Here is a 25,039-nt window from a genome sequence, read left to right on the forward strand (position 1 = left end):
CCAGTCACTCCCCTGCTTGTCCCCTCTAGCTGTGGTTGGGTTTTGCGTGGCGCTACGCAAGAGCTAGACTGCTAAAAGTGGTTATAGTTACGATTAGACTTTAAAGCATTTTCAGCTAGAAACGTACATAGATTTAGTCATGGTTGTGGTGTTTCACAGAGGCTCCGGCCCAAGGATGCAGGTGGATCTAGGCAGGTTCTGCACGTGGCAAACCTTGTACAGCTGGGGGGGATTTTAGGCGTACCAAGGGGGCCCAGCCAGACTTCTTCCAGACCCACGAGGGCAGCAGGTAGCACGGCCACCCCTAGAGTGACTCCATGTTTCCAGGGGATGCCAGCACGAAGGGGTGGACGTGCTGGATGTGCCAGGTCAGGCCCACCCCATCGCTCTGCAGCACAAAGCAAACTGCAGCACAGAGGAAAATATAGCTCTAGATGCTCATTGGTGGGGATTTTGCGGTCATGAAGTAAGGAGTCTTCTGTGAGCTTAATGGAAAAAATATATATATTTAATGAGCTTACAAAAATCTTCTATAGCATATTAAGTTGCACTAAGCTGAGAGAAGAGACGACAGGAATAGCTTATAACTACAAAGCGTGGCTTTGCCTCTCTGAAAGAAGGCAGAAGCAAGCAAGCCAAGATGGCCATCTTGTGTTTGGGATTTTGTTTTGGGGAAGTCTTTTCAGTGAATCTGGCCACATAAGTCAAATATTTTTCCTCAGCTGTTAAAACTTTTTAGGTTTTTTGACTTGAAAACAGCTCAGACACGCACACCTACCTTAGCCAGCGGCAGAAGTTGCTGGACTCTGTTTCAGCAGAGGTTACTGTGTGCTATTCTGCATAGGGAAGATAGCCAAAATCCTGCCTCGGCAGCCACAAGGAGCAGGATGTGGCTTCCAGGGGCTTCTGACCATCCCTTCCCTGGCTATGAGGTGGCCACCACTGTATCCAGAATGTCACTTGCAGTTGCCCCAGGTGCAAGGGGTGATGATCATGACCTGATTCACACAGGGTTTGGAGGAACCTCACTAGCACCAGAGCAGCCTGCCGGTGCCACCAGGGTCCTGCTCCACACAGTCCCCCTGGTCCTGCTGAGGGTTGGAAACCCCCAAGCCGGTGCCTGCACCATCCCCTCTTTGCTTTGTTTGAGTTTCTGTTCGCGTTCACTTTGTGGTTCCTTTTTCTCTGTTCTGCTTTGCCTTGGTTTCGTTCCTTGCCACGTACCCATCTTATTCTTTTCATTTGTCTTTTCTGTTCTTTTAGTTTCCACCCTTCAGATAAGCGTGTGCTCCCCCTCCTCTCAGCCTCCTCCTCCCGCCTGCAGTAACTGGGGTCCTCCCTCCCCACCTCCTCATGCCAGCGCTGGCTCTTCATCACCCGCTGTCCCCGAGCCCACCAGTCAGTCCTCTCCCAGATCCCCACGGAGATCCAGGGAGCCCCCACAGCTCCTGCACAGGCATTCAGCCTCTGAGCTGCCGATGGCCCCGGGTTCCTCCTCTCCAGCCTGCCCAAACCGCAGGACCGTAACGCCAGGCATCAGGAGAACCTCGCTGTCTCCACCACCTCCCCATCCTTCCCACCTTCCCTTTGCCTCTCGCCAGCCTCTCAGGCGCTCTTCTCTTTCATGCTCTCTTCGGTCTTCTGCTTCCCCCACTGCCAATGCACCACCTCTGCAGAGGGGTGACACCCTGCAGCCACGCAGTCCCACCATCCTGCCCGTGATTCCTGTCCCACCTGACAGGCTCAAGGGACCCACAGATAAAGCAGACCAGGAGACCTTGGCAGGTGTACCTGCAAATGGGCATCCTGAAGAACAAATTGCTTTAGGCCCCTTTGGGGCCCAGGTGAAAAGCATGGATGGGTCCTTCTTTCCACACCTAGGAGCTGCACCCTCCTCCCTGCTGCCCACCATCGCCAGCCCACCCAGCTCCTTTGGCCAGGCTCCCTCCCCATCCTCCCATCCATCATCTCGTCCTCCACAGCAGAGCTATCAGCCCATGTCACACTGTCTTCCATTGCCTCCCCCATATGCTGCTATGTCTGAGGTGGCTATGCCCAGGAGGAACCCTCCTTACATGACTTCATCAGCCACTGCCCACTTGAGTAAGTACTGATTTTTGAATGAGTTGCGACCTGTATAAAGCAGCTATTCAAAAGGGCCCGTTGGCACTGCCCGTGACCTCTAGAAGAAGAGCTGAGAAACCCAAGGCTACTCCTTCTGTATGTGATTTCTGAAACTGAGGTGAAAAAGTGTCAAAGTCACTCAGGACTGGCTCAGGGACCTTCTGAGCTAAATGCAAGGCTAAAAGCAAGAATTACAGGACCAGGGGGCCGTAGCTGAGTTGTTGCAATGCATATTTGTACTGCGTTAGCCCAGAAGGAGATTTTTATCATTCAGCAGAGTCAAGTTGGGTTTGGCAGAGAGCTTTGTACAAAACCTATTTTCAGCTGGTCCAAACGTAGCGGATGGACTCTTCTGAAGCTGGAGGCTAGGTCTGAGTAGACTTCTTGTCTGTGTAGCACTATTGGTAGAGGCTGTGATTTTTATTTTATTTTTAAGTGGTATTTCTGCTACCAGCAAAAGATATATCATGATTTTTGTTATAGTTACCCAGAATCCCCTATGCTCACATAATTGATTTCATTCTAGAAACTCTCTTCCTGGTATAAACTGCATTTATAGTTGAGGGCTTGTCACTGTAACTATTCCAGCAAACCTTTTTCATTGCAGGCACATCAAGAGCTTGGGTCTGCCACTTTGCATATGGTCTTGATTTCTAGTGCTCGTCTAAAGCCTGCGGAGTTAGAACAGTTACGAGCAATGCCTATTTGCAATTCAGATCATACGTTTTGTGACTTGGATCCATTCCTGTTTATAACCACATATAATGCTTAAATGATGTGCCTAGGAAAGGAAGAAAACTGAGAGACATTTCCTTTCACTTTCTGCTAAAAATATTACAGCAACCACCGGAGGCTCAGTCCTTCAGCTGATATAAGTCCTTGAAATCCACTTAGTTCAATAAAGTTATTTTAAACTCACATCAGTCCATTATTTTGACTCAGTTCAATTTTTGCCTCAGGCTGGCCTCTAATTAGGTGGGTGTAGTTTTGCAATTACAATTAACTGTACCCACAATGAATTACTAGCTATTATGTTTGTGAACCAAAGAGGGCTTGAAACATTTAAAGTATTTCTAATAGCAGCTATGGTTCATTTCAAGAATGGAATTGGGAGTGTGAAATAATGGTAGAAGTAACCACAGAAATAAGGCAGTATTGTAAGAAAACCTAGATAAGAAGAAAACCAGGCTGCTAATGTTAAATACAGTTTCCAAATGCTCCTCGGTCCAAATCTGCCTGTCTTTCAAAATAACACTTGCTGAACAGCTGAACCTGTGATTATGCATTAGGAGCAGCCTGTTCTGAGAGAGTGTAAATTGGGGGAATACTCTTGGGGAGGTCTATTTGTTTAACTGACCCCTTGCTGACAGGCAAAACACTGCGTCGGAGTTACCCACCACCAGCCCCTCCAACAGACTGCTGCTTTGAGGAGCTTCTCTGAACCCTGGGGTGCTTGGAGCTGGACTCTCCCCACCAATACTTTGCAAAGACCAGCTGAGGCCTCGTGCTTTCTGTGCAACAGAAAGGAGGATGTGTCCCTGTAGCCCATAATTCTGTGGAGTTGGCTGATGTGGTTAGTTGTCTCCATGAAGAAAGATAACCAAATGGAGTTGGCTGATGTAGTTAGTTGTCTCCATGAAGAAAGATAACCAAATGGAGTTGGCTGATGTAGTTAGTTGTCTCCATGAAGAAAGATAACCAAATGGAGTTGGCTGATGTAGTTAGTTGTCTCCATGAAGAAAGATAACCAAATGGAGTTGGCTGATGTAGTTAGTTGTCTCCATGAAGAAAGATAACCAAATGGAGTTGGCTGATGTAGTTAGTTGTCTCCGTGAAGAAAGATAACCAAATGGAGCTGCCTGATATAGTTTGTTGTCTCCGTGTAGAAAGCTGAGAGAAGCAGAAGATGCCAGTTACGAATTGGGAAGTGTTGCCTGTGTTGCACTAGCAAAGTAGAAGGAAAATGAGTTTGGAAAAGATTGAAATAGAGGAATGATGGTTTGCTGCAGTGTGTTGATTTAAGTAAGAAAGCTAAACCTGTGAAAGAAAGGAATTAGTCATTACGCAGAAACCACTAATTGTTACATGTCTCAAGATATCAGAGAGAGAATTTAAGGCATTTTGGGGGTCTGCAGTCGTGTGCCCTGTGCATCTGAAAAGTTGTCTGGCTTTTTGAAATAGTGTGCAAGAAAAATATCTGCAAATTCATCACCACTTCTGCAAAGTTTTTGAATGTTGATTATTTTTCGAGTCAGGTCTGAAGTAGCTTCATTCCTTCTGATCTTTTTTTCTCGTGTTTTTGTCTGCCAAAATAGGAGGGCATTTCTATAGAAGCTATGAAGAAATTGGCAATTTCAAAAGATAATTAGGAGCTTTATGTTCTTCATTTTAAGACTATTTCACGCTATGACCAAGTAATAATAAGAACAAAATGCTGCCAACTGAAAGAGTCAGCTGGGGTTCTTCATGTAAAAAAAAAATTGGTGACTGTTAATGCATGGAGCTCATCTCTGAATAAGGGAGTGAAATTAAATTAAATTATTTCAGTGAAGTGAGGGAAAAATTTTCCAGTAGCATTGTCTGAATTGACTTGTGGTCTGCTCTGGGAATATATCAGGTATTTGCTGTACCACAGACAATTTTTTTAAAGCCAGTGTTCATTTTGCAATCGTGTATTGCAACCAGAAGCTGTGTATTTAGTTCCAAGTATGGCCTTAATCCTGCAAACATGCACATACATACTGGGAAATATAAGTAAATTCATTGAATTTACTGGGACTCCTTTGTGCTGAAAATTGAGCTGGAATTGAAAAGCCATTTATATGGGTTTTCATTTATGTGCTTGCTATGCAAGATCAGCTTGAGAAAGCTCCAGGTGATAAAAAGCAACCATGCCAACTTCCAGACGTGTTGTGTAACGTTGCCTTAAAAGAATATCTTTAGGCTGCTTTCCACATTGATTTGGTTGGATTTGTTTGGTTTTGAACCTACATAGCCAGTTCATAGCAGTGCCCACAGGAAAAAAAGGAGTTGGGGTTTTTCAGTGTGGTGTTGATAGTCTGGTCTTTGATTCCTTCTGCATGTCTAGTATTAGTCAAACTGACCCCACTGCCTCATTTTTCTGGGCATTTGGCCCCAAGAGAAGATTCATGCCAAAGTACCAGATTAAAATGGCATCATTAGAGCCTCCTATATACATTGACAAGACTCATCGCCAGAGAAGAAATGTTGTTTCTGCCGCCTCATCTTCTGGCCTTTATTGTTCACGTTGGCGCCTACTTTTGGTCCTCCTACCAAGTAGAAAGCTGGCATCTATATGATGCTCTGCATCTTTATACAAGGGAAGTTTTCTCCTGGTGAAATCGTGTGCAGTCATGAGCACGGCTAAGGCTTGCCATGGTGTACTTTGCTCGCTGGTGAGGAAGGTGATCTTTCACGTGGAAGTCAGCTTATTGCATTATCTCACAGGTACGTGTGTGTGTGCAGGAGAAGGTGGGTGCTACCTCCACACACCACAGCCGGGGTCCAAACCGGTGCCACTGCTAACTGTGGGGAGGCTGGTCACATCCCACAGGTGGGGGGTGGACCCATATCTGTCTTCCTACCCTGTTCAGAAGTTTCAAGTCCCTTTGTAACTGCTCGGGGGTAGCTCTGGCCTTCTTTCACTTCAGTGGTGATGATGCACAGTACAAGCATTCACGCAACACCACCACATCCTTGTCACACCTTAAACTCCTTACACGTGAGCCTCCTGCCCCATGCTTCCCCAATACCTGCCAAGTTTTTTCCTGAGGCTTGCTTCCAAAAAAAACACCCTCTCCCCTGCCTGTTCACTGTTTCGTGTGATCTTTACAAAGTGTGGCATTTCTGTCTAAATAGTTTGCCGAAGGCCTGTGACAAACAATATTAAGTTGTCAGTCATGAGACGTTAAAGAAGTGAACTGTCTTCATTTCATACCCAATCCTAAGATATTTTTAAATGTCAGAGCTTTTGTGACTCAGTGGTTCTTGCTGGCTGGATTTTGGGGATACCCAAACCTGTAATACACAGGCTCGATTTTCAGAAAGTGCTGTGTCCCCTTTCTGTAAATATTAGTCCTTAAACACATGTCAAAAAATATGCACAATTTCATAAGAATCAGTCAATGCTTAGGAAATTCTGACTGCGATGCATTTCTGCCATATTTCCTATTTTCACACAGTCATACTTTCTAAATTTGTTTTTAGATGACATTCTGCTTGGCAGAAACATAGAAAGGAAATGGAGAGAAATATCTTTAACAATTTGTGAGTGACATATATGGGTTTCTGAGTGTTTAATTCTGATTTGCTCTTGTTGGATAACTTTTAAAAGGATGAAATTTTACATTTGAAAAATGAAAAAAATAAGGTCTGTTTCTCAGTGCCGTTTATCAGGAAAATTGCTGTTGTGTTCAATAGAACTCTCATCTGTTTAGTCCCAGTTGAAACCCACCTTGTCAAATTAATGGAACAATCCTCCTTCCACTGAGTAGAAGACCACTGTAGCTTATATTATCAACAATTATTTTTATTTTCAGAATGCTCAGCATCAGAGCAGCTAGCATTTACACTCACAAACTCAGCACTGTGGTTGAATTCCTGTGCAAGCACAGAGTAATCCAGGGAGAGTAGAAGTTGGAAATGCATCCCAGTGCAATGAATTGTCCTTCCACAAGACATCTTTTGCAACACTATGAGTCTTCACAGTCGTCAAGGGATTAGTGTGTAGTCTACAGCTATCAGGATGCCAAGTTTCTGGGCAAATCTGCTCACACATTTAGCCACTGGATTCTCCCACTGGGGCTAAAAATTTATCGGAGGCAATGATTTGCCTAATATGAAAAAAATAATTAAAAAAAAAAAATAAGGCAAAGAGAAGACGACAATGCTTGAGGGTTTTCTCTCATAGTAAGATGGAGAAGCAATTAACCTGAGTGGCCATGTTTTTTGAAAAAGTCAGCCACATTTAATTTCCTAATATCATTCTTTCATTTTTTTCTGTAGGTCCAGCTGCCCAGCGCCAGGTCCAGAATGGGCCATCTCCAGATGAGATGGAAGCACAGAGAAGGTGAGTTAATCTGTTATGGTGGCGTTCTAGTTTGTAACCTGGATTGCTGGCTAAAATAGGCACTCTAGAATTCTCTCTTTCCCTCTTGAAAAAAACCGTTAGAGAAGTATAGGGAAACTACATTTAACCAGTGGAAATCACTGATTCATCAGACCATATGTAACTCAGACCTCAAATTTAGGTGTCTAAACTGTACATTTAAAGTGTGAGCAGCTTAACTACATCAGAACTTTTTTTCATTTAGAGACAGTAAGAGACTTTTAGGTAGGTATTATTCGACTGCTACAGGGCACATGGTTCTGTAAAAGCTTCTTTTGCTCCACTGGACTGGAATAAGCTATGCCAGTAGCTGCACTTAGATATTACTGCATCTGCACTAGAGGATTTTCAGCTTTAATTATGCTGATGCATTCTTTTAGCATAGAGCAGACCTAATTTTAGGCCTAGCATTCTTTGAACATCTTATAAGCAGGCAAGGCAATGAAGTTATGGTAACTACCCTGCAAATGTGTCTGTTTAAAAGGTTTTTTAGAGACCTTTGCACAAATGTTAAAAGAATATATTTTTAAGTCAGAGTGTAATTTGTCCCTTCTTATACTATACTTTGCATACTCCTTAAGCAGCCTTGTGCCAGTCTCAGGCTTTATTTAGTTCCACCAGAATAAATTTGGCTTCCTAAGAGTGTAAGAACTTCTCCTTTTAGCACATGTGGGAGGGTGCACTTGGCAGGTATAGACTGCTTCTGCCCAGGGGCAGACAGGGCTGGCGTGGGCCAAGATGACTTCAGATAGCAGTGGCTGACCCTTGTTTTGGGGACCATCCCACACCTGCATCTGCTCTGCAGCAGCTCTAATGACTTAGAGATGTTTTGGAAACATCTTACCCATCTTACTCCATCAGGCTGGAGTTTTCTAGGTCTATCCTCCAGGTAAACTAGAATTTCCCCCAGGTTTAATGAGGAAAATCTATGTGGCAAGTTGTTCTTTATCACCAAATTTTGCTAATAAATGCCAGGTGGATGGTATGCTCAGGAAATTCTCAGCACATGTGTTTACAATTGAAATCCTAGCAGTGCAATTGATGCTGTTGCATATGTGGTCAGCCCGTAACTATCCAGTAAGAGCCAGGATATCTATTGAAGTAAAGATTTGTATTTATTTGGTTTAAAGTGTCATAGCTGAAATGAAACCAATTGAATCGGCCAACTATGGCTGTTCTCAAAACTGTTTCTCCTTTGCACATATAATAATTTTTTCAGCTGCCTATAATGGTTTTACAGAAATTGCCAGTGCTCAATGGACTGCATGTCTCAAACAAAAAAAAACAGTTTAGGATTGATCCTTCTGCAGCAAATAGTTATAATTGTGATTTTTCCTGTCCCATCTATTGAATTAGAATTGAAATACCAGAAATTTGTTTTGCAAATTAAGACTTATTTTTTTTTCCTTACATGATGTAACTGTATTTTTCTGGACTTTTTTCTAAAAAAGCTTTTATTTGTATGTAAGAAGATAGAATTCTTTAAAATTGCAGACTCAGGAAAGCACAAATGAAAATGTAACAGGGTGACCCCTCTAAAATACTACGTAAGGAGTCAAAACAGAAGCGCTGCCTAGAGTTAAGCTTTCCTTACTGTACAGACCATGAAGTAAAGTTGTTACAGAAAAAAAGAAATCTCCATGCAGTTAAGACTGGCCAAAACACATGTGGCACAAATTCAAGGCAAATTTGGTGTAGAAATCATGGAAGAAAATGATAATAAACCTTATTACCACGTGCTCCAGTAAGGTAATTTCGGAGTTGTGTTTTAGTATTGTTGAAATCTTTAGTCCACATCCGTGTAGATGGTAAAAAGCCTGGCAAATGGTCTAGTTTTTAGCGCTCAAGCTGTTTTAAGAGGAGAAATGCCCAGAAGGGTTTGTGGCCGGAGTCAGTGACAGCTCTTTCAGCAGAAGTGCTAAAGCGAGCTAGAGAAGACCTCTGCTGATGGGCCCCAGGAACTGCACAGCTCTGGAGAGCAAACGCTGGAAAAAGGCTTGGCAGTGCATTTCCCTGTGGGACACCAGGCCTGGGTAGCAGGGGAGCCAGCAGCTCCTGGGGGGAAAGGTGCCAGAAAAGCAGCAGTGTGATGTTGAGACTCACATTTGTGGAGGAAACACGGAGGTCGTGGTCCCCGTGGCCACGCTGGCCGGCACAGGGATGGCTGTGCTGGGGCATCAGGGCAAAATGTTTTTTGTACAGTCAGTACCTAAACGCAGATCAAGCTTCCTTATATTTTTATTTTAACTACAAGTCCTCTGGGCTCCTGAGCCATAAAGGACTCAGGACTGTATTATTTTATGCAAGACACCCCTTACTCTTCCCTGGCAATGCTCATCTGCTCCAGGTTGACCACACGCGTGGTTGCTGTGCTCTCCTGGACCTGGGGCACTGACTGTTCCTCCTGCAGAGCCCCTTGAGGAGTTATCTTAAATGGATCAATCCGACCCTGCAGTGACCTGCAGGTGCAGGGCAGTGTCCTCTTTACTCTTCCCCAACACGTGCAATGGCACCGCTGAGGCCAGGGCAAGTGAAATCCAACCCATCTCCATCCCACGGGGACAGCATTTTTCTGAGGGACTGGCTCAAACCACCCGAGACACACAGCTCCAGGGCTTCTCAGTGCATAAAGCTTTTACTCAAAAATGCGAAGAATACATAATTGACCGTAGGTTTTTTCATTGCTGTTTTAGACAAGTGATGGAGCAACAGCAACAGCGCCAGGAATCTCTGGAAAGAAGAACCTCTACCACAGGCACGTATCAAACCAAGCAGAGCCAGTCACTCCCCTGCTTGTCCCCTGTAGCTGTAGTTGGGTTTTGCGTGGTGCTACGCAAGAGCTAGACTGCTAAAAGTGGTTATAGTTATGATTAGTTTTTAAAGCATTTTCAGCTAGAAACGTGCATAGATTTAGTCATGGTTGTGGTGTTTCACAGAGGCTCCCGTCCGAGGATGCAGGTGGATCCGATTAGACTTTAAAGCATTTTCAGCTAGAAACGTACATAGATTTAGTCATGGTTGTGGTGTTTCACAGAGGCTCCGGCCCAAGGATGCAGGTGGATCTAGGCAGGTTCTGCACGTGGCAAACCTTGTACAGCTGGGGGGGATTTTAGGCGTACCAAGGGGGCCCAGCCAGACTTCTTCCAGACCCACGAGGGCAGCCCTTGTACAGCTAGGGGGGATTTTAGGTGTACCAAGGGGGCCCGGCCAGACTTCTTCCAGACCCACGAGGGCAGCAGGTAGCACGGCCACCCCTAGAGTGACTCCATGTTTCCAGGGGATGCCAGCACGAAGGGGTGGACGTGCTGGATGTGCCAGGTCAGGCCCACCCCATCGCTCTGCAGCACAAAGCAAACTGCAGCACAGAGGAAAATATAGCTCTAGATGCTCATCGGTGGGGATTTTGCGGTCATGAAGTAAGGAGTCTTCTGTGAGCTTAATGGAAAAAATATATATATTTAATGAGCTTACAAAAATCTTCTATAGCATATTAAGTTGCACTAAGCTGAGAGAAGAGACGACAGGAATAGCTTATAACTACAAAGCGTGGCTTTGCCTCTCTGAAAGAAGGCAGAAGCAAGCAAGCCAAGATGGCCATCTTGTGTTTGGGATTTTGTTTTGGGGAAGTCTTTTCAGTGAATCTGGCCACATAAGTCAAATATTTTTCCTCAGCTGTTAAAACTTTTTAGGTTTTTTGACTTGAAAACAGCTCAGACACGCACACCTACCTTAGCCAGCGGCAGAAGTTGCTGGACTCTGTTTCAGCAGAGGTTACTGTGTGCTATTCTGCATAGGGAAGATAGCCAAAATCCTGCCTCGGCAGCCACAAGGAGCAGGATGTGGCTTCCAGGGGCTTCTGACCATCCCTTCCCTGGCTATGAGGTGGCCACCACTGTATCCAGAATGTCACTTGCAGTTGCCCCAGGTGCAAGGGGTGATGATCATGACCTGATTCACACAGGGTTTGGAGGAACCTCACTAGCACCAGAGCAGCCTGCCGGTGCCACCAGGGTCCTGCTCCACACAGTCCCCCTGGTCCTGCTGAGGGTTGGAAACCCCCAAGCCGGTGCCTGCACCATCCCCTCTTTGCTTTGTTTGAGTTTCTGTTCGCGTTCACTTTGTGGTTCCTTTTTCTCTGTTCTGCTTTGCCTTGGTTTCGTTCCTTGCCACGTACCCATCTTATTCTTTTCATTTGTCTTTTCTGTTCTTTTAGTTTCCACCCTTCAGATAAGCGTGTGCTCCCCCTCCTCTCAGCCTCCTCCTCCCGCCTGCAGTAACTGGGGTCCTCCCTCCCCACCTCCTCATGCCAGCGCTGGCTCTTCATCACCCGCTGTCCCCGAGCCCACCAGTCAGTCCTCTCCCAGATCCCCACGGAGATCCAGGGAGCCCCCACAGCTCCTGCACAGGCATTCAGCCTCTGAGCTGCCGATGGCCCCGGGTTCCTCCTCTCCAGCCTGCCCAAACCGCAGGACCGTAACGCCAGGCATCAGGAGAACCTCGCTGTCTCCACCACCTCCCCATCCTTCCCACCTTCCCTTTGCCTCTCGCCAGCCTCTCAGGCGCTCTTCTCTTTCATGCTCTCTTCGGTCTTCTGCTTCCCCCACTGCCAATGCACCACCTCTGCAGAGGGGTGACACCCTGCAGCCACGCAGTCCCACCATCCTGCCCGTGATTCCTGTCCCACCTGACAGGCTCAAGGGACCCACAGATAAAGCAGACCAGGAGACCTTGGCAGGTGTACCTGCAAATGGGCATCCTGAAGAACAAATTGCTTTAGGCCCCTTTGGGGCCCAGGTGAAAAGCATGGATGGGTCCTTCTTTCCACACCTAGGAGCTGCACCCTCCTCCCTGCTGCCCACCATCGCCAGCCCACCCAGCTCCTTTGGCCAGGCTCCCTCCCCATCCTCCCATCCATCATCTCGTCCTCCACAGCAGAGCTATCAGCCCATGTCACACTGTCTTCCATTGCCTCCCCCATATGCTGCTATGTCTGAGGTGGCTATGCCCAGGAGGAACCCTCCTTACATGACTTCATCAGCCACTGCCCACTTGAGTAAGTACTGATTTTTGAATGAGTTGCGACCTGTATAAAGCAGCTATTCAAAAGGGCCCGTTGGCACTGCCCGTGACCTCTAGAAGAAGAGCTGAGAAACCCAAGGCTACTCCTTCTGTATGTGATTTCTGAAACTGAGGTGAAAAAGTGTCAAAGTCACTCAGGACTGGCTCAGGGACCTTCTGAGCTAAATGCAAGGCTAAAAGCAAGAATTACAGGACCAGGGGGCCGTAGCTGAGTTGTTGCAATGCATATTTGTACTGCGTTAGCCCAGAAGGAGATTTTTATCATTCAGCAGAGTCAAGTTGGGTTTGGCAGAGAGCTTTGTACAAAACCTATTTTCAGCTGGTCCAAACGTAGCGGATGGACTCTTCTGAAGCTGGAGGCTAGGTCTGAGTAGACTTCTTGTCTGTGTAGCACTATTGGTAGAGGCTGTGATTTTTATTTTATTTTTAAGTGGTATTTCTGCTACCAGCAAAAGATATATCATGATTTTTGTTATAGTTACCCAGAATCCCCTATGCTCACATAATTGATTTCATTCTAGAAACTCTCTTCCTGGTATAAACTGCATTTATAGTTGAGGGCTTGTCACTGTAACTATTCCAGCAAACCTTTTTCATTGCAGGCACATCAAGAGCTTGGGTCTGCCACTTTGCATATGGTCTTGATTTCTAGTGCTCGTCTAAAGCCTGCGGAGTTAGAACAGTTACGAGCAATGCCTATTTGCAATTCAGATCATACGTTTTGTGACTTGGATCCATTCCTGTTTATAACCACATATAATGCTTAAATGATGTGCCTAGGAAAGGAAGAAAACTGAGAGACATTTCCTTTCACTTTCTGCTAAAAATATTACAGCAACCACCGGAGGCTCAGTCCTTCAGCTGATATAAGTCCTTGAAATCCACTTAGTTCAATAAAGTTATTTTAAACTCACATCAGTCCATTATTTTGACTCAGTTCAATTTTTGCCTCAGGCTGGCCTCTAATTAGGTGGGTGTAGTTTTGCAATTACAATTAACTGTACCCACAATGAATTACTAGCTATTATGTTTGTGAACCAAAGAGGGCTTGAAACATTTAAAGTATTTCTAATAGCAGCTATGGTTCATTTCAAGAATGGAATTGGGAGTGTGAAATAATGGTAGAAGTAACCACAGAAATAAGGCAGTATTGTAAGAAAACCTAGATAAGAAGAAAACCAGGCTGCTAATGTTAAATACAGTTTCCAAATGCTCCTCGGTCCAAATCTGCCTGTCTTTCAAAATAACACTTGCTGAACAGCTGAACCTGTGATTATGCATTAGGAGCAGCCTGTTCTGAGAGAGTGTAAATTGGGGGAATACTCTTGGGGAGGTCTATTTGTTTAACTGACCCCTTGCTGACAGGCAAAACACTGCGTCGGAGTTACCCACCACCAGCCCCTCCAACAGACTGCTGCTTTGAGGAGCTTCTCTGAACCCTGGGGTGCTTGGAGCTGGACTCTCCCCACCAATACTTTGCAAAGACCAGCTGAGGCCTCGTGCTTTCTGTGCAACAGAAAGGAGGATGTGTCCCTGTAGCCCATAATTCTGTGGAGTTGGCTGATGTGGTTAGTTGTCTCCATGAAGAAAGATAACCAAATGGAGTTGGCTGATGTAGTTAGTTGTCTCCGTGAAGAAAGATAACCAAATGGAGCTGCCTGATATAGTTTGTTGTCTCCGTGTAGAAAGCTGAGAGAAGCAGAAGATGCCAGTTACGAATTGGGAAGTGTTGCCTGTGTTGTGATTTCGGCACAGAATAAAACACTAGGCCAGCCAGGGAGAAGAGGAGGGAGAAGGCTAGTTTATCAGTGATGGGGTTTCACAGGAGGACATAAGGGTTGACCAGTGATGTGACGACCCTTTCCCATTCTTCTGCGTGCTTGGTGCCTCCATGCATTGCTCACCCATCTCGCAGTCAGGTGAGAGATGGTGACTCCATGGGGAGTCAGACCCATGGAGGGGCTGGAGGAGACCACGGCTTTCCCTTCTAACTCGCCTTCTCTGCATTTCAGGCCCAGTGCTTCCACCTGGTCATCCCAGTGGCGCTGCCGTGATCCCTGCTTCGTCCGGGGGGCCCCCACCTCCGCCACCCCCCCCAGTCCCTCCACCACCCATGGGAGCTGCGCCCCCCCCGCCGCCCCCGCTGCCGGCAGGCGCTGGCCAAGGGGCTGGCACTGAAGATGGGTCAGTGTCAGGGCTCGCAGCGGCTCTGGCTGGTGCCAAACTAAGGAGAGTCCAACGGGTAAGGAGGTGGCACTGGGACTCCCCCAGTGGGCTCTTCTCTGCTGAGGGAAAGCCTGGTGCAGCTTGGTGTAATGGTCACCATGAAACATGGTGACACATGCTTCAGCTGAGCGTTAGGGGAACTTTGAAGTGTGAGTTTGTAGCAAAGAAAGCTGAGCAGGAAATGCTTAGTAGAGTTTCCGCTCTTCGGAAAATATTAATGAACAAATGGCTGCAAGTTCTGGCGTTGCCAGGATTTCATGGCTTCTGCAAAGTCCACCGTTGTACTGTCTGTGGGTGTTTTCAGTCATTATAAGTGGTTAAAACTGTACCACGCTTACAGAAAACAGTGTGGACTGTTGAGGGCTCATGTCAATAGGGGTCCACTTAGGTAAGGGCAGCTTATCCGTGCGTAAACCTAACCCTGAACAAGCAGCGCTGTGGGTGTTTTCATCATTTGCCTCACCCAGACTGTCCTGGGTTTAGTCAGATCCATGTGGATCTTCTTCCCAAAGCGGAACACGTCCTATCTCTGATTTTGAGGCTGCAATTGTGATCGCTGTTCCTAATAATTAGGAAAACTAATCATTAAGGGTGTGGCTGTAAATGAAACTCTTCTCGTTAATTCTGATGTTGATTTCTGTCTTAAGCCAGAAGATGGTTCAGGAGGGTCCAGCCCCAGTGGGGTCTCTAAGAGCGATGCCAATCGGACAAGTAGCGGAGGAGGCGGAGGAGGACTAATGGAAGAAATGAATAAATTACTGGCAAAAAGGTTTGTACTTAAACTTCATTAAGCGCTAGTATGAGCTCTGCTGCAAACTGTAGAACAGGTTGGCTGTCATTTTGGGTTAGCAGTGGGTCGTTTTGGTGCTTCTTTGCATAGGTGTTGGTTGCCGGCATCATCTGGCCTTTACTATGAAATGTGGATGTTGCAGCAATGGTACCTGGCAGAGTTTAGCTGCTGTAGCAAATCCTGCAGTGTGGCAACCTTCAAAGATGATGACAAAATATATCCACTGCGGTTTTGCCATTTTACCAGATCTATTTCAAAGTTACTGTCTTTGGAAAGAGAGAAGGAGAGCACCTATGAAAGGAGCTTAGGGAAATCATTCTTCAAGCAGCACATTCAGGATGTTGGGCCCAAAAATATAAACAGAAGTGCAATAAAAGGACAGTATCTTGGCAAGTAGATTATTATCGATTCTCAGTGTGTTTCAGGCAGTCTAGCCAAGTTATTCTCCACTTGAGCAAGTTGTAATATACCAGCTGTTAAAAGGCATTCATTAATTCCAATTATTTTCTCTTTCTCTTTTTCCCCTGATTCCACCAGTAATGTTCTCTTAGACTGTAACTCCCAAGTTCCTAGTGTTAGATGTTTTGGTTTTAGCCCTAAATTCCTTTTAAAATTATGAATAGTGAAAAAAAAAGGATGACGAATAAAAGGAAGAGTAGGCACAGTTGCATCGGGTACAGAAGTGAAGTTTTTAAATAATGTTGTCTAGTATAAAAACAATTCTCAGTTCAGAGGGTTTGATTCCAACTTCCTTCCATGTCCTTGTCATTTCAGAAAGAATTCTGAACATGGACGATGGGTGTAATCCTTGAGAAAGCATTAAATAAATACACAACACTATAAAAAGTTACCAGCAGTGTAAAATACCAAATAGATCATCTTCTCTCTTTTCAGAATTAAAATAGTTTAATAGCTTTAAATAGTCATTTACTGGTTTACCTTCTGATCTGTTTTGTGCTGCTGCATCTCAAGACTGACCTTGCTGAACTGGTAGATGTCTGTAAGCAAAGTAAGGTTCAGTGACTAGATGCTGGGGTAACTGGTTCTGTTCAAGCAAGCAAGCTAAATGGACATCTCAGGTACTTGGATATAAAAATCCTACAAATTTCTGTGGTTCTAGTCTAAAGTATATTCCAGTAGGGATTTCGGCAGTGGGATCTGGGTGTCTTCAGGTATTCATATCCCTTCGCTGTCTTAACAAAAGCATCTGCACTGCCAAGAGCCTTGTGCTGCCTCTACTCTGAAAATAACTGAGCTGCAAATCCTTTCCCAGGGAGCTGACAGCAACAGAATTGTCTCCTAAATTTTGCTTGACAAAGCCATGAAAGTCATTGGAAGTACACAAGTGTCAGGCGAGGGTGCACGCTGGGTACACGCCGTTACACTGACCATGAGGGGACTCCTTTTGGCTGCAAAACCCCTTTATGTGTGATAACAGCAAGAAGGGAAAGAACCTGGTCCCTGTGTTTCAGGTTGCTTTTACCGAGCTGGCAGCCAGGAGGTAAAAAAAGATGTTTTTAAACTGAGCATGTTCAATACAGAAATGAGAAAGGAAAGAACCTGGACCTATGTTTCAGGTTGCTTTTACTGAGCTGGCAGCCAGGAGGTAAAAAAGATGTTTTTTAAACTGAGCATGTTCAATACAGAAATAACTGAGTGATGAGCGTGGGATCTCAGGGGCCCTTTTCTGAGCAGAAAACCACATGCTCAGAAACGGGGAATGAGTCTAATGCTGGGGAAGTAACGGAGGAAAACGCTTCTGAGAGCTCAGATGGTATAAAATATGGCTCTCTAGATTTAGTGGCCCCCGTGAGAGCAGCCCTTTGCTTCAGGACTGAAGCGCAAGCAGAATAATGAACTATCTCACAAACCACTATCGTTTCTAGTCCAGTTAAGCTTCTTGCAGGATATAAATCTAACACTGGTTATATTTCTGGCAAATATTTCCCTGGCTCAGGTGCATAACCATTATAATATTTTTCCTCAGAAATATCATCTAAATATTGTAGAAAGACTATAAAAATATTACTGATATAATAAAATTATTAATGCAGTTGAGTATCTGGAAAAAATTCCTACAGAGCACTGTGTCCTACAAGCACATGCATGTGTTTTACTCTGGTTTTTTTGTCGAATTTACATCAAATCCTCCAATTTCTGAATCCATTGAGGCTTTTCTTTTGCCAATGATATGAAAAAAAATCTTCTGACAGACTTCTGGTAGTGTTTTGAAACTCAGAAGCCTGTCTAAGTGCCTCTTGTTTTTTTTTTGTCGAATTACACCAAATCCTCCAATTTCTGAATCCATTGAGGCTTTTCTTTTGCCAATGATATGAAAAAAAATCTTCTGACAGACTTCTGGTAGTGTTTTGAAACTCAGAAGCCTGTCTAAGTGCCACTTGGGGCTTTAAATTTTTTTGATGACATTAATTTTGTCCATCTTAGCATCAAGAGTAAATGAAAAACCTGTCATATTGGTGTTTAAAAAAAAAATCTGCTAAGGGTAGCGTTCGCAGGTGGATGAGGATAAGGATCAGAACAACCACAATTCTTGGGATTTTAATTTTTTTTGGTGAGATTAATTTTGTCCATCTTAGAATCAAGAGTAAATGAAAAACCTGTCATACTGGTGTTTAAAAAAAAATCTGCTAAGGGTAGGGTTTGCAGGATGAGGATAAGGATCAGAACAACCACAATTCATCTAGAGACTAGAGCTGCAGAACCCCTAATTGTCTAAAATGGGAAATTGGATGGCTAGAGAATCAGTGGCACACTTTAAGTGCTGTTTAGACCCTGCATAGGACTTGAAAATCAAGAATTGGTGTTTTTTTCTTCAACTAGTGTGGCTTAACACCCATTAAGTTTTACCATGAATTCTTCAAAGAGAAACAACCGACATCTTTGTTCCCTGTCATATCCAATTCTTCCAAGGTGTGAATTGCAGCTCTTTGCCACTTGCTCCTCAGGGAGTTTAGCCTCTCCTCAGGAAGCAGGGCAGAGTGAGGGTCTCAGGTCGTCACTCAACTTCTGCAGATGCCAACACCACCTGCTGGTCCTGGAAAAGAAAGGCTCAGGAGCTCTGTTGCCTCTGAATTGGATTTAAGACAGCAGTAATCTCCTGTCACCCACTAAAGTGACTTGAAAACCCAGGCTGGTGCACTCATGTTTCCTAACTCCTGGCCTTCAGCCAGAGCTCTCCCACCCTGGAGGGAGCAGGGGTCTTGGCTGAGCAGAAATGATGCTCTCTCTTTCCTGGTGAGGGTGGACCTGGGTTGAAGGGCCTTTCTGACTGTCTTCCTAGCACATGGAAGGACTGCTACAGCCTTTTCTCTGGGAAGGTACGGGGATGAGGGGACATAGGACAGGTGGCTCTTCCCAGCACATGGGAGGACTGCTACAGCCTTTACTCTGGGAAGGTATGGAGATGAGGGGACATAGGACAGGTGGCCAAATGATATTGGAGCTGGCTGAGAACATAATGTCATCACTGCAATACCCACCTGATCCACCTGTGGAGAGCTGGGTTGGTCCTTAGAAACCCCGGTGGTGATTTGGGTTGTTCCTCCTGTGTAGGACACGGGAGCCACCGCTTCCTGAGCCCTAGAGAGCAACCATCCCTTTTTCACTCAGTTTCATAGCCAGCTGCGCTTCCTTCCTCCGCTTTGACACATTTCCTTATGCTCTGCACCCTGCGTTCCTCTGTTAAACACCGCCTCATAATATTGCCCCTCTCCCTGAGTCGTCTCACCAAGGTCTGGATTCCTCCCCTCCACTCCAATCCTACGCGACTGAGCACATCCAGCCTTTGTCGCCTTCCCTAGGATGAGCTAAGTAAATAATAACTCCCACCAGAGCCTGAATCAGCCTTCCTGCATGGAGGATGTGTTTCTAGAGGGGCTGACTGTGTGTCCTGTCTCCTGTTCCTTTGCAAAGGAGGAAAGCAGCGTCGCAGTCAGACAAGCCAGCTGACAAGAAGGAAGAGGAAAGCCAAAATGTAAGTGGAAGACTCCTCGCTGTTACGCTCTCGTGAGTATGTTGATGTGCTGCCACAGTCCTGTGCTCGTTTGCCGTGGCATGGTGACAAGCAGTGCTGCTCTGGGAATAGATTTGTGCATTCAATCAAAAGCCAAATGTAACGGCTTCCACCTTTCCTGGAAACAGCACCCTATAAACAAGGACTGCCGCCTTGTTCCTAGGTCAGGCTTGTCCAAACCAGGTCAACAGGCGCTTTCTCATGGCCTGATCCAAGTGTTGTAGGGTACAGTAGATTCTTGCCCCTTAAGAAGATGCATTGGACCTTCTGAGCAAGCCAACTTGAGATCAAGTTCATGCTTCTTATTTTAAATTTGTGGCTTCAGCTAAGCTGAAGTGGATCATCAACCATGTGGTGTAACTTTGGATTGCAACCTCCATACAAAGCAAGAATCAGCTCACTTCGGACCCCAGAGTGCACACAAAACGTGTCTCTGGGGGGAGACTAAGGGGAAATAGTGTATTAATCATTAGAACATTCAAAAGTTAAAATATGTGTATATGGTACACTAAAATGAGATAGAATTTGAACAGCTTCTGGGAATGTTGATCAATTTCTGTTTTAACTGTTTTGTTTGTATGTTGTCCACAAAAGCAGTTAAACAAGAGTTTTGATTTGACTCCGTCTTTACACTAACCTTGATGCAGCAATTCTGAGTTCAACATGCAGATCAAAACACTTTTTTACCTGCTGAACTGGTAAAACGTGGGAGATCTTTCCAGTGTCAAGAGGGGCCAAGATTTACACCCTGTCCCTTCCCATGTGGTGCTTTTCTGGGCTGCAGCTCTTACAGCATTGCTGTTTCTGTCCAGTACCCTCCTGAAAGCTTTCTTGTTGTGGCTGCAAGTTCATAAAGCACCCTGTGGGCCTCAGATCACCTTTACAGAGATAGTCCCTCCAAAGACAAAGTAACACTGGCCCAGTAGGAAACTAATTCAGCAAATGGAGGTCTGAAAGGTTTGTAGCAAGAGCAAGAATAAGCACTTTGCATTGCTTAAGGAAAAAAGCAGCTGTTTTTAGCATGTTCCTCAAGGGATGCTTCAAGCATGGAATTTGCCTATTGAACCCACTGTGCAAGCATAGCTCTTAATCTTGCCCCAAAGCTGGTTTTGAATCATAGACTCAAGAGATTAAAGACATCATTTAGCTTCTAACTATTGAGCCTCTGCTGTCTTTCTGCCCCTTCTTCTCTCTCCTTGAAGCTGTGCATTAGTTTATATCCCCAATCAAACTTTTCAATAGCACCAAACTGTTTAGAAAGGTGTTTTAAAGAACATTTGTTTAATGTGTATCTTGAGTACTCTTTGTGGTGGGGGTATCTTCTGTCAAACTGGGTGCAATTCCATTTTACAATGCACAGTTAATGCTTTGCCCGAGTGTGTTTTGAGGGCTACTAAGTAATATTGACATGTCAAATATATGGGTGAAGGTTTTATGATGTCACAAACAAATCCCAGGAAAAAAAAAAGAGTCCGAATCTGTGATGTAGTGTTTAATCTTCTACTTCGGAAGAGTACTGATTGATTTAGTTGCATTTTGTTAGTATCTGGACTACCCTCACTGATACTAGTGGATGTCCTCGGCTAAAAGGCTGGGATCTGACCTACTGTCCCTCAGTTTCCGTGCCACAGGGAGTTTCTAAACTAATAGATTGGCTAATAGATAGTTAGTATTTAGACAGCAGCAGCCAGCCCTTTAGAGTGGTCGTTTAGCCTGGTTTGGTATACAGGGATGAAAGGGATTCAGTAGAATCATGAAAAGGTGTCCATGTTAGCAAAAAAAAATAAAATGGATGGATTTTGCCATGCTAAAGGGAGAGAAAGGTTAAAGTTTGAATGGACTTGAGCCACATCTTGGCAGCAGAGCCTGTTGGCCATGCTTGGAGTAAACTTGCTTTTGTATCACCTGTGCTGCATCTGATCTCCAGAGTAGTAGAAGACTCTGCGCTTTATCTCCAGAATTAAGTAATGTCCTGTTTTTCTCTTTGCAGGATGATGCTAGCACCTCTCCTTCACCCGGTACACGAGGTCCCACCCAGCAGCAGCAAAATTCATCAGGTATTAAACCAAACTACTAGTGAATTAATTGTCTTCGTAATCTAGTCTTCTCCACCACCTCTAAACTCTGTGTTCATCATCCTACTTCTCATCGCAGCAGCAGTAACTAACAGAAAAAAATCCCATATACCTATTGTTTTAAAAACAGTACTCAGCAAGAAATGGAGATTTTTGTGTAAGAAAATGACAATGCAGCCAATTTAGTTAAAGGCGCCCAGATATGTAGCTGAGGATCTGTGTCTTCAGCATTGTGAACCTGAATCTGCTAAGAGAAAAAAGCTATATTATATTACTTTTGGTAGTGTAGCTGTCCTGGTTTATACAGTTGGGGTTTGGGTCTCAAACTGTTATCCTTCCTTAACCTAGTAGTTTGTTGGAGTAAGCCTGATCCTAGGAGTTACTAGGTGCAATTAAGGAGCCCCCAAAATATATTTTCCCTATAAGTTAAACTAACTTTATCTGAGTAAGTAAGCTGCAAGCCAGTCAGATTCAGCCTTGCGTCAGCCTTGGCTTTCATACATCCTAAAAGAAATCCCTCCCAAGGGAATGAGTATTTAATCACTCCAGCTTCCCTTTGGAAAAAAGCCATTATTTGCGTGTTTTGCAAGGGAAAGGAAAGAAGCCAGGAGAAAGGTGCACAGAAATCAGGAATGAGATCTAGAGATTTCCTGGGAGTGCCCATAATTCTTTTAAAGAGCTTTTTAGGACCTCACATAGGAGCAAACCCTTGTGTATAAAGTTGTGTGTTACTCAAGTCTCTGAAAAGAGTTCACTTCATTTCGGACTATTTGCATACGAAGAGATTGGGATGATAGTGTTTCCAGTAACAAGGGGTATGTAGCACAGCTTTTGGGAATATTCTGCAAGTTAGAAATGTAGACGAAATTAAATAAATTCTCTGTGAAGATTTGCATAGTGGGGGTCTCACTGCCTTTTTTTTAGATACACCCACATTTTCTGCCAACTATGCAGACAAAAAACCTAAGGCTTTTTAATTTAAAATACAAATGAGTATTGTACTGAATAAAATATGCCTTGCAGCAATTAGCCTGTATTTCTTAATAGAAGTGATTTGTGCTTTTCCTCCTACTGTTCCAGTTCCATGTCTTTTTAGTATCGTTTAACTATCCAGTCCCTAATTAAAGGGATCAGTAAACACATTTTTGCCAATGCTTTCTCTCCCCTGTAGGCAACCGCACTCATTCAGCGCTCCTGCTTTGATGGATCTTTCTAAGTCACTCATCCTCACTGAATGAAAGCAGCTGTATAAGACAATGAACTTCAGGGTTGTTGTTTTTTTTTTTATTGTTGGAGGAAAAATAATAAACAGTAACTTTCCATTTTTGTTTTCCAGACTCTGGGAAGAAGCCATGGGAAAGGAGCAATTCTGTTGAAAAGCCTGTATCTTCATTACTTTCTAGGTGAGCTGCACGGGGTGTCCCTGTGGGTGGCTGGCAGTCGGGCTGGTCATGCTGTCCCCGTGGCACGTGCACAACTCATCTCTCGTTTCATTCCATTGCTGTAGAAATCCATCAGTGGTGAAGAGCTGTGAAGCTAAGAGCCCCACACAATCCCACGTGTCTTCTAGGTACTGGCTAACCGCCTGGCTTCTTAACCATCTTGGCTTGTCCTTTGGCTAATCCCATCACTCAGCACTAATGTTCATCCTCTGTCACCTCTTTTACTCATTCTCTTACAATCTGCTTTGTCTGTGGCTGCACAAAGTGTGAAGGTAGAGTGTGTCATGTCAAAGGCTTGTTCCGTGGAAAGAGCCCCCTGCTCAGGTGGGCACAGGCTTTACAGACATTAATCATACTTAAGCAAGGACTTAAAGCATCCGTGCTCATGAATCAGAGGTACAGGCTCAGCAGCCCATGGAAGGCAGGGTTTGGAGGATCTTTTTACAGCAGGTTCAGGATGATCCTGCCAGTAGAAGTTTTCATTGTCCAACCTCTGCCGAAATCAAAAGTGAAGGCAGAAATGATCTGAAGAGCCTGCAACTGGGAGAAGGGAAGTTCTCCATCCATGCAGCCGCAGTGGGTGCATGAGAAAGGAGAGCAGAGCTTGGTGCAGTAAGGTAATAACACTGAGCTGTAAAAAAGCCCAGCCACAGACAGGACATTCTGAAATACAGGGTGCAAAAGCTGGCAGGTGTCAAAAGCTGAGAAGCATAAAGTAGGACTCCAGAAGTCCCCTCAGTCAGAACAGCCCAGCTGGACGTTCTTACTCACGGAGACCAAGATTAAGTTTGATATTGGACAATTAAGGAAATAATTCCTTCCAGTGCTGGTCCAGGACTACCCAATGTTACTGCAATACTGACGCTGAGGTGGATGGATAAGCCGAATAAGGAGGTAGAACAGAGCCCTGTGTATGTTTAGCATTTACTGCAAAGAGATGCTTTTTATTTTACGCTGTTACTTGTACAACAGTGCTGATAATCTGCAGAGAGAAAGTTGCCAATGGCAACTGTCTGCATGTACTTGCTGCTGTGTTAAAGATGCTGGAACGTGCCTGCCCAAACATTCAGAGGGTTGCACCAATATTACCAGGGCAAAATATAGTCTCTGCAGCTCTTCTTAAACCAATGGGACACATTGGTTCTAGGAATTACATGAGAGTTTCCAATAGATATAGAAAGACCATTCTCATTGCAAATGGGAATGAAATGTGGGCTATTTAAACCAGCCATCCAGTTTTTGCCAGCTGTGTTCTGCAATGCCATTCCATCCTGGGAGGAGGAGGAGTTCAGTGGGAAAATTTTTTTTTCCTTGCTTAATACCTGGAGTAGTGTTCCATCTTTGCTTGCTCAAATTACTTTTGGGGGGGAAGCGAGGCGAGTTTCAAGAGCTCTCAGCAGTGACCTGATTCTGTTCCTGTTCAGCTTGATGGCTTTTGTATCTGCCTGACCTCCCAGCTTAGCTGTGAGATGGTAGGACACATGTTAAGATTTTTCCCAAGAAAGGGTTGCAAGACCAGCTGTACCCTCAGGACCAGCAGAATCTCCTCCAGCCCACAGTTTGTGCCCAAAAATGGTGGCAAAGTTATTTGAAGCCTTTTCTAAGAATTATATAGCATGGTTAATTTTTGAAATCTGTTGTAATTACTGATTAAAAGAGGAAAAAGTCAAGCAGCTTCTGCTGCTTCTTTTATTTTATCAGCTGTCATCAGAGTTCAGCCCACTGACTAATGCTGTCCTGGAAGACTGATAACTCTCAGGTGTACTAGCCATTAAGGGCAGATTGCCGTTGTTTCTGGGCCAAGAAAAGGTGCCTGTGCCTCACATTGCTGTCAACAAGCTCCACTTGAGTCAGGCCTTTCAAGAAAAGGATTATGGGGTTATTATTTTCCCCATAATTTTTTTTCTAACCTGTATTCTACTATTACTTTAGTACCCGATTAAAGCCTCCGTGGCCAAGACAGGGCTGCTGCGGAGAAAACAGACTGTGAAAGAGAGAAAAGCAGACATTTGGCTTACAAATTGCAAATGCTGCAACATAATACATGGTTAACAGGCTTTAATCCCTGAAGTCACCTCAGCATTTCCTCGTTTGAAATCATGGAGACCTCCAACACCAAAAAAAAAAAAAAAAAAAAAAAAA

The 25,039-nt window shown here is 44.7% G+C and overlaps 2 protein-coding genes across 2 annotated transcripts in view; both read left to right on the forward strand.

Annotated features, from left to right (window-relative positions):
- The window catches only part of EVL (Enah/Vasp-like), a 143,772-nt gene that overhangs the window by 115,918 nt on the left and 2,815 nt on the right, over positions 1–25,039 (forward strand). The window contains exons 6-12 of the mRNA XM_014957564.1: positions 1,264–2,103; positions 14,344–14,573; positions 15,205–15,326; positions 19,281–19,341; positions 21,371–21,437; positions 22,792–22,858; positions 22,963–23,025. Of these exons, the coding sequence (XP_014813050.1) occupies positions 1,264–2,103; positions 14,344–14,573; positions 15,205–15,326; positions 19,281–19,341; positions 21,371–21,437; positions 22,792–22,858; positions 22,963–23,025 (1,450 nt within the window). The remainder of the gene's footprint in view (positions 1–1,263; positions 2,104–14,343; positions 14,574–15,204; positions 15,327–19,280; positions 19,342–21,370; positions 21,438–22,791; positions 22,859–22,962; positions 23,026–25,039) is intronic.
- On the forward strand, positions 82–14,337 carry LOC106897138 (ena/VASP-like protein). The gene is made up of 2 exons (XM_014957561.1): positions 82–289; positions 10,492–14,337. The coding sequence occupies exon 2, from the start codon at positions 11,090–11,092 to the stop codon at positions 12,314–12,316; it is 1,227 nt and encodes a 408-aa protein (XP_014813047.1). The 5' UTR covers positions 82–289; positions 10,492–11,089; the 3' UTR covers positions 12,317–14,337.

Source organism: Calidris pugnax, unplaced genomic scaffold (assembly GCF_001431845.1).
Source record: "Calidris pugnax isolate Ruff unplaced genomic scaffold, ASM143184v1 scaffold211, whole genome shotgun sequence".
NCBI lineage: Eukaryota > Metazoa > Chordata > Aves > Charadriiformes > Scolopacidae > Calidris > Calidris pugnax.

Excerpts from the sequence above, each read along its gene's own strand:
- LOC106897138 (XM_014957561.1), top strand. The coding sequence starts at position 11,090 with ATGTGGCTTCCAGGGGCTTCTGACCATCCCTTCCCTGGCTATGAGGTG.